At 41.7% G+C, this 9,753-nt stretch overlaps 1 protein-coding gene across 5 annotated transcripts in view; it reads left to right on the top strand.

Annotated features, from left to right (window-relative positions):
• Window positions 1–692: 692 nt before the first annotated feature.
• The window catches only part of Wapl (WAPL cohesin release factor), a 69,475-nt gene continuing 60,414 nt past the window's right edge, over window positions 693–9,753 (top strand). For 3 of the 5 annotated variants that reach the window (XM_013346848.2, XM_013346849.2, XM_013346847.2), the window contains exons 1-2: window positions 694–1,131; window positions 3,872–4,389. In XM_013346848.2, coding sequence (XP_013202302.1) covers window positions 3,894–4,389 — 496 coding nt within the window. In that variant the 5' untranslated portion in view covers window positions 694–1,131; window positions 3,872–3,893. Of the gene's footprint in view, window positions 1,132–3,871; window positions 4,390–9,753 lie in introns of those variants that run through there. The other 2 variants (XM_013346851.2, XM_026779667.1) reach the window with 2 other exon arrangements.

Here is a 9,753-nt window from a genome sequence, read left to right as displayed (position 1 = left end):
TGTGTGTGTGTGTGTGTGTGTGTGTGTGTGTGTGTGTGTGTGTGTGTGTGTGTGTGTGTGGTGTCACTGCTAATAGGTGGGGGACAGGAGACAGACTTCGGAGTGGGGACGAGTGGGAGGGGGGAAGAGGATGAACGGCCGGGCTGAAGCGGATCGTGGCCGTGAAGAGACCGGCACCCGGCTCCTCCTGGTTTCGGTCCTCGTTACCTGCGTAGGCCCGCTCGCACCGTCAGACTGGGTCAAGGGCGGCTCCAAGCTCCCCGCCTCCAAGGTCCGGGCGGTGGCCCAGCAGGCTCGGCGCAGCTGCACAATCCACTGTCCCCAGACACCCGAGGGTCCCTGGAGGGGAAACGATTGACACAGCTGCCTGCACTGTGCCCCGTGCCTTCCCGCGCCGCACCTGCATCTCGTCGCGTGGCCAGGAACTAAAACTGGCTCCCGAGCCAGTGAGGTCCAGCAGGCCCGCAGCCAGAACTCAGGCCCCGCAGCCAGAACTCTGCTCCGGAACCTGGCTTCAGATACCAGGACCTCGCGGGAGGGAACTACAACTCCCGTCGGGCTTCGCGACCCGACCAATGGTGGTAGCCGGCGAGTGCGGGGCGCGGCGCCTGCGCGGCGGTTTGAGTAAGCGGCCGTACGATTGGCTGCGGGGTCGGGTGGCTGCGCGGGGCCTGTGGGAAGCGGAGTGACGGAGCGAGCGGCTGTTGGAGGAAGGAGGTGGGGGCCGGGAGCGCAAATGGCGTTGAGATGGTTCAGGGCCCTGTTCAAACTCCAGCGCTGACCATTCACCGGCGGAGGCGGCGGCGCAGGAGGCGGCGGCGGCCCAGCGGGGGCACGTAGCAGGCTCGGCACCGGCGGCGGCCGTCAAGGAGGCCTAGGTTCTGCCCGGCCGGCGCGCCTAAGCTGGGGAGGGAAGTTGCGGAGCCGCCGCTCCTCCCCCCCCTCCTCGACCGGGCTTCCTATTTACCGAAGCGGAGCCGCTGGCTGTGACGGCAGCAGAGCCCCCTCGCCTCTCTGGGCGCACCGGTCGGCACTGTTCTCCCGCGCGGGGCTCCCGCGCCCGCCCGTGGGCCGTTGGGAGCGGGGGAGGCGGAGGCGGCCCGAGGCCAAAGCACCCGCCAGGCGCCGAGGGTAAGTGAGGTCTCGGGCGGCTGCCTAGGCCCGGAGTGAGCCGGGCTGGGTGGAGGAGGCAGGGACGGTGCGAGTCTCGTTGCTCACCTGGCTTCTAAGGAAGTTGGGCACTGACCGATCTGAAGAACTCTTTCCCCCTCCACCTCTTAATTTCCCGTTTAAGTTCTTTTTCCGGGCGGCCGGCTGGTTCACTTCTCTCTTCCAAACGCGGTCCGGTTGGTTTCAGTGCCGAATTCTTTGCCCCGTAGTTTTCCACCGCCTCTAGCCGTCACCGAGGCCTTGCTTCGGGGACTCTGGCAGAAGCTTCCGGGGCGTCCGAAGCGACAGCCCTTTCCTGGGCAGTGGGGGTTGGGAGGAGAAAAGTTGCGGGAGCGTCCAGCCGGAGGGGTGTCTGGGTTCTAGCCTCCCGGCGCACTCGCCGCCCCAGGTGAGAATTCCTGCTTCCGTCTGTTTCCCCCTTCCACGTTCCTCCCTTAATGGAAGCCCCTAATGCACTTTGGGGGCGTGGGAGAGACTAGGTTTCTAGGCAGTTTAAGTGTGACGACTCCCCCCCCCCCCTTCCCTAATTTAAATCCCTGCACCCTTCCCTCAGAAGTCGACTGGGCTTTGGGCACAGGCCCCAAGATCCGAAAACACTTAGTTGTGACCCCTTCTTTGCTATTTAGTTAGGACTGTTGGTGAAGTTTGGAGCCTGAACAAGGCAGTGTGTCTGAAATGTGTGTAAAATGTCGTGCCAGATATATATCCACTCCGGAATTTGTACATGTGCTATGCTTAGATAATGCCATCGCAGGAGTCTGCTGACTTTTTTTTTTTAAATGGGCGTTAGAAAACAAAAACAATCATACAATGAACTTTCTTGTATTCATCTCTACTGGATTCAGTAGACAGTAACTCAACCAAATTTGCCTCATCTACACGTTTCCCAGTGCTTAATATTAAAAGGCCCCATGTTATTTCTTCAGTATTTAATGATGTTATAATACATCAGTGTGTATTTGTGAGACACGATCTCTTAAAAAGTTCACTTAACACTTGACTCAGTATCAGATATTCATTTGCAGACCTTAAACTTTGAACAGTGAATGAATGCTTTGTGGTTTTGACTGTTTTTTACGGAGAGTTTTCAGATGTTGCCATAGAGGAGATCAAGTCTAGATTTTTGGTTTGACCTTTAGTCAGCATTTTTAGATGATTGCCATGTATTGTGTGTCCAAAACATTCCAGCTTTGTTGGAATATATAAATGTAGGACTGCAGATCACAGCTTAAAGAAATGACTATTTTCTTGTCTTTGGTAGCTCCCCAATTATTATACTTTGTTTTGTTTAATAGGCTATACTTAACAAGAAAGACAATAAAGCTTGTTAGTGTTCCAAACTACAAAATGGAAACTCTGAGGAAAGTTAAATTTTCTCTTACCCCAGATGTGTATGATGACTAAATTATTATTTTGTCCAATCAGAATTGGTTTCAAACATTAGTTGTGCGGTGGGGGTGAGTCTTTATGAATATTTGCTGAACTAAATTGAATAGTGATTCGTTAAGTTGTAAGAACTTAATAAAAATATTAAAGGTGTAGATGGAAAACATTTGAAAGCATAAGTTAAATACTATTCCCATTGTAAGTTTCAAAGTAATGAAAAATTTTCAAGACTTAAGCATTGCTTACCACCCCCCAGAATTGATAAATTGATATTTAAACTGCAGGTCAAAGTGTTAAGAAATGGATAAGGATTGATTGTGCTGTAAAAGTACCATAACTTGTAGTTTTAAAATGTTTGACCTTTGACTTCACTTGGAAATTTTTTTCCAGTATATTTTTAGGTAAATCAAGTAGATTGATTTGTTTGTAAATTGAATAGGAAAATAAAGGCTATGTGTTTCTATTATTTTATTTTTTATTCTTTTTATTTATTTTGTTTTTTTAAGACAAGGTTCCTCTGTGTAGCTCTAGCTATCCTGGAACTCACTTTGTAGACCAGGCTGACCTCAGATTCAGAGATCCGCCTGCCTCCCAAGTACTGGGATTAAAGGGTTATGCCACCACTATTTTTACAATAATAAGTCGTGTACCTTTGTAAAATGGAGTTCATCAACTTCAGAAAATTGTCACTCAGCAAATCAGCGCAGCACTATAGTGATAAGGAAGATGAGATGAATGAATTCTTAAATTTAGGGAAATGACCACTAAAGGAACGTTTTTAAAAGTTCAAATGACTTTAGTCCAAAAATCAGAGTCTTTAAGGTGAGGTAGAAGTTACAGATTGTACTATATGAGAAAACAGCAGTTTTCTGACCCTTTATATGAAGAGCAGTAAAATTTCAAAGAACTAAAATTAGTCATTTGACATCATTTAGATCTTGGAAAACTCAATATATTGTGGTTAATGATTTTCTATTTGGGTACTCTATTGAGATTTTTTTTCTGGTTAAATTGTGTATTAAGAATAGTTCATTTGGAACTTGAGAAATGTCTTAAGTTAGATTTGTAGATACTGCATTACAAGTTGGTTAGTAAACTTTTTTACTCTGTTAAGTTTTATACGAGTATGTATTTATTATAAAACAAACCAAAACACCACCAAGCCTGATGGATGGAAGTATAGGATGGAAAACAAGCCTCTTTAACTTACTCGTTTAAACTAGTTTAAAAGCAAGTCCTAGGATCTTAGTTTTATAAAATGCTTAAAATATGTTAAGAGATTGTTGATTATATTTTCTTAAATTTCTTTCCACAGGGAATATGAAACAGGTGTCAAAATGACATCCAGATTTGGAAAAACTTACAGTAGGAAAGGAGGAAATGGCAGTTCAAAATTTGATGAAGTTTTTTCCAACAAACGGACTACTCTTAGTACAAAATGGGGAGAGACCACATTTATGGCTAAATTAGGGCAGAAGAGGCCCAATTTTAAACCAGATATCCAAGAAATTCCGAAGAAACCTAAAGTAGAAGAAGAAGATACTGGAGATCCTTTTGGTTTTGATAGTGATGACGAGTCTCTACCTGTTTCTTCCAAAAATTTACCCCAGGGTAAGGGCTCCTCTTACTCAGAATCTAGTGACGCTGCTCAGCTCGAAGAAGTCACTTCTGTACTTGAAGCTAATAGCAAATTTAGTCATGTGGTGGGTGAAGACAGTTTTGCTTCTGATAGATGCTTACTTATGGAGGATACTTTGATTGGGAAAGAAAAGAGCACAAATAGAATCTCAGAAGACCATGCAAACAAAAGTAGTTCTAAATTAATAACTTCAGGTAAGTTTTGATGTTCTTTATAAGCCAAGAGAGCTTTTTATAAACCATTATGTGATAGTAAAATTTATTATTTGTGTGTGTATGCATGTGTTTGGAAATTAGAGGACAATTTGTATAGTTGTTTCTTTCCTTGTTTCCCTGGGTTCCAGAGATCAAACTCAGGTTGCCAGGCTTGCAGGGTAAGCACCCCTGCTGAAACATGTTACTGGCACCTTACAAGATGTGTGTGCATGCACACTCATGTTATTACTTGTTTTCTCCCCTTCATTTATGATCAATAGGGGCTATTGGTAAGGTTTTTTTTTTAAATTTATTTTTATTTCATATGTATGAATGTTTTGCCTGCATAATATATCTTTACTGTGCATGCTTGGTGCCCTCAGGCTAGAAGGGGAGATGCTGGAGTTAGCTGTCACATGGTGCTGGGAACTGAGTCCAGGTCCTCTGGAAGAGCAGCTGTGCTTGTCCCTCTCTCCAGCCCCCTTAAAAGTTTTTTTTTTGGGGGCAAGGGCATTTTGAGACAAGTTTCTCTGTAGCTTTGGTGCTTGTCCTTGAACTAGCTCTTGTATACCAGGCTAGCCTTGAACTCACAGAGATCCACCTGTCTCTGCCTCCCTAGTGCTGGGATTAAAGGCATGTGCCACTGCATGGCTGTTAAAAGATTTTTTTAAAAAGAATTTATTTTAACTTTATTTTATGTACATTGGTGTGAAGGTGTTAGATTCCAGGGAACTGGAGTTACAGACAGTTCTGAGTTGCCATGTGGGTACCTGGAACTGAACCTGGGTCCTCTGGAAGAGCAACCAGTGCTCTTTCCTAACTATTGAGCCATCTCTCCAGTCCCCCTTATAAAGATTTTTAAAACTTTGAAGAACTCAATTGGGTTGAATTTTTCATTCAAATAACTTCTTAGAGACTTGCTACCTGGTGTATTTTGAGAAGTCTTTCTTACCTTGTATTTGTTAATGTTTTGTATTGTAGATTGGTTGGCTACTGATAATGACAAGATGGTAATTTACATTGAGGATAATTAGAGTTTTCTCTTAAAAGTAGTTCCAAAATTATTGAATAGAGACATGGAGTGTTACATAAACTGAGATTAACTTTAAGTATTTGGGCCAGTATTACATCAGTCTTCTGTGAGATGTTTGAGACTTAGTGAATGATAAAGATGGAGTTAACTAAATGAATATTTAAGATGTGGTGAAAGTGATATGATTTGAATCATGCAGGCATCCTGTCAACAGTAGATTAAGGATGGCTATTACAGTTGAAAATTGTCCTTCGGTCTCTATCGTTTTCACAGATTTTTGTGATGGCCACATAACTGTCCTATTTTGAGGGAAATAAATAGAAATGCTGGTACTGTGATCCACAATGAATTTGATAGACTTACTGTAAGGCACATCAAGTAGTATAATGGAGGGTGACTTGCATAGTTATGCTAAAAATGCTTAACATTTTCCCCATTTTTTCTCACCTTTGGTGAGCCAGCTGTTGTCATTCCCTTGATCTCTGTGTTAATACTCATTTGGTTGTTGTTTTCTTCATATTTCTCCTGAAGCATTGTTCTTAAGCTTAGATTATCATTAAAAAGATAAAATAAGCAAGACAAAAGCAGCTTAAAACTGTTTCCAGGTTAGCTTTTAAAATTTTTATTTTTATTTATTTATTTATTTTGAAGATTTATTTATTAAGCATACAATGTACTGCTGGCAAGGAAGGCACCAGGTCTCATTACAGATGGTTGTGAGCCACCATGTGGTTGCTGGGAATTGAACTCGGGACCTCTGGAAGAGCAGCCAGTGCTCTTACCCTCTGAGCCATCTCTCCAGCCCCCTAAAATTTTTAAAAGATAAGCTAGTGGCAAAATCAGAATGAGATTTTTAAAATATTTATTTTTTTAAATTTTTTTATATGGTTTTGCCAGCATTTATGTATGCATGCCACATGCATTCCTGCTGTCCACCAAAGTCAGAAGAGGGCATCTGAACCCCTAGAATTGGGAGTTACAGACAGTTGGAAGCCACCATGTGTGTGCTGGAAATTGAACCCAAGTCCTCTTCAAGAGCAGCCAGTGCTCTTAACCACCAAATGAGATTTATTAATATGTTGTTGACCCTACTATTTGTTCAGATTTGGCCTGGGCCCTGAGAATACTGTTCATTTTGAAGTGTGTGGTATTCTTACTATCATTTCTTGTGGATTTCTGATAGTTGTTTTACATATGAGGCAGGTAGCCTGGAGATGGAAGAGGAAAATGGCAAGTTGTTAAAGTTGTCATGGAAGACCAAAGGATACTGTTTTGGAATATGAGGCACCCAATGGTGGAAAAGGCCTTGGTGGTAGAGGGTTGAGAAAAAAATAAATGTTTAATAAGGGGGTAGGAGCATTTATAGGAATTAATTGCTTATGTGTCTTTACATATGTCCATATTCCTGTTGGAAGTTGCTAGAAACTAGCTAGTGCAGTTTTCTGTGGGTTGATAAAGCTTCCCACTCGTGTTGCTAAGTTGTAGTGCTTGTATTGACCCTGTATCCACATTCCATTTTAATGAATTTTGAGGAGAAAATATATACTAAAATACAGATAAACAGATATTCAAGAAAAATCTTACTTTGTTTTTCTTGTTACAAAGGCACACCTACCCAGGTGGTGGTGGTGGTGGTGGTACACTCTAATCCCTCCAGTTAGGAGACAGGGGCATGTTGATTTCTGTGCACAGAGAATCCCTGTCTCAAAAAACAAAAACAAAAAAGCCAACAACGGCCGGGTGGTGGTGGCGCACGCCTTTAATCCCAGCACTCGGGAGGCAGAGGCAGGAGGATCTTTGTGAGTTCGAGACCATCCTGGTCTACAGAGCTAGTTCCAGGACAGCTCCAAAGCCACAGAGAAACCCTGTCTCGAAAAAAAACAAAACAAAAAAAAAGCCAACAACAAAAAAGCAAAAACATACTTAGTGTGAAGGGAAAAATATAGCAGTATGATTTTTTTTCTTTTTTCTTAAGACTTATTTATTTATTATTTATACGGCATTCTGCCTGCATGTATGCCTGCACACCAGAAGAGGGCACCAGATTTCATCATAGATGGTTGTAAGCTACCAGTCGGTTGCTGGGAATTGAACTCAGGACCTCTGGAAGAGTAGTGAGTGCTCTTAACCTCTGAGCCATCTCTCCAGCCCGATTTTTTTTCTTTTTATTGACTTTCTGAAGCTGTAAACTCTGGCAACTCCTATAGGGTAGGAAGCAAACTTTGAGGAAGTCTTTTAATTTTTTGGTGGTCTTAATCTATCCTACATGTGTAGATAAATTATTTTTACAAACCATGTAGAAGTTAATATACTGAGCTTACAGATTTTTTTTTTTCATTGCTTCTTTGTCTAAACTTTTAGGATTTTCTGTTTTTTTTTTTTTTTTTTTGCATCTGCTTGTCTTATTGTTAGCGCCTTTACTTTCACTCAGAAAGCAATTAAATGTTTTTTTTTATCAACAGTTTGTTCAAAGTGCGAAAGTTCAAGTTCTGTACTATGTTTCAGTGAGATAGCTGTTCAATCACCAGTTTCTGCTGTAGAATTATATCACACTACTGAGAAAAGCTTATGCATTCTTAGGGTTTTATTATTTTTTTTTCTAATAGTAATATTAAGTGCATCTCTTTGTCTGTATAAAACTATGTGATTAAGTTTTTGGTATTATAATTCTTTGTTTTAAATATTTTTTAATGAGTAGTACTTTTGAAAATTATGTGTTGACTGAGTTTCTGTCCCACCCAGTTCCCCAGCCGTTTAGTCCCAAAAGAAATCACACAGTTGGGGCTGGAGAGATGGCTCAGCGGTTAAGAGCATTGCCTACTCTTCCAAAGGTCCTGAGTTCAATTCCCAGCAACCACATGGTGTCTCACAACCATCTGTAATGAGGTCTGGTGCCTTCTTCTGGCCCTCAGGCATACATGCAGACAGCATATTGTATACATAATAAATAAATATTTAAAAAAAATCACACAGTTGTCTACATTAATCATAAACTGATTGGCCCATTAGCTCAGACTTCTTATTAACTCTTATAACTTATATTAACCCATATCTATGTTAGCCACATGACTTGGTACCTTTTTCGGTGAGACAGTCACATCATCATTCTTCTGTGTCTGGGCAGGACTGCAAAGGAATGGGCTTCCTCTTTCCCAGTTCTCATTTTCCTGTTCTCATTGACCTGCCTCTACTTCTTGTCTGGTTGTCCCGCCTATACTTCCTGCCTGGCTACTGACCAATTAGTGTTTATTTAAAATATAAGTGACAATATAGACGATTGTCCCACACCTCTTTAATTTAAAGAGGAACTTCAAGATGAAGTCATGATAAAACAGATGGTGGTTGGGCTAGGGAGATAGCCTAATGGGAAATGCCTAAAAACCTGAGTTTGATCTCTGGGAACCACGTAGTGGAAGGAGAGAACCAACTCCAAGTTGTCTTCTGACCTTTATACACTCATGTGCACATCTCATGCACTAAATAGAAGTGAGTATGTTAATAATTTTAAAAAATGGTTGCCATTTTCTAAACAGATGCCTAATAGATAAGGAAAAGAGCAGTAAGAATTACAGACTGCCTAAGAACTCCAGGAAAAGTTTTTTGAGTTCATAAAATACTCTAGACTTTAATTGAAAAGAACAAAAAGAAGACATCACAGAATTTCCAGTTACACAAAAATAGAATAGTGAAAGCATTTTAGGTACTCAACTAGTCAGTTTATTTGCAAGGCATCTTTCTCCTTTTGTGAACTGTGCACATGCTGGGTAGTCATCCACCACTGAGTTTACCTTAGTGCATGTATGACGTGTCATTTTTTTACCTACATAGTACTCTTCTCTACTTTCCACTGTGTATTTATTTTCAAATAAATTCTGTAGTTCTGTTTTCATTTGCAAATTCTTCTGTATCTTTAATTTTATAAACAAAACATTCTGATTTTATGTGGCTTTTAAAACTAGTCAGTTCTTAGGTTTGACACTAAAATGACTTTGAGCAGGAGCTAGAGTTCATCTTTCTAAGTAAGACATCTATAATAGTCTATTAAGAATTATTGTACTTGACTTTGACCAGTAGCCTTGGCTGTCCTAGAACTAGCTGTGTAGACCAAAGATGGCCCCTGCCTTGTGAGTGTTGGAGTTAAAGACATGCATCTCCATGTTTGGTTTAAGATTTATCTTTAAGCTGGTCGGTGGTGGCATTTGTCTTTAATCCCAGCACTCAGGAGGCAGAAGCAGGCGCATCTCCAAGTTTGAGGCCAGCCAGGGCTATACAGAGAAACCTTCTTTCAGAAGGAGAGAGAGAGAGAGAGAGAGAGAGAGAGAGAGAGAGAG

Source organism: Microtus ochrogaster, chromosome 6 (assembly GCF_000317375.1).
Source record: "Microtus ochrogaster isolate Prairie Vole_2 chromosome 6, MicOch1.0, whole genome shotgun sequence".
Taxonomy (NCBI): domain Eukaryota; kingdom Metazoa; phylum Chordata; class Mammalia; order Rodentia; family Cricetidae; genus Microtus; species Microtus ochrogaster.
This window is presented reverse-complemented; position numbering and strand designations above follow the sequence as displayed.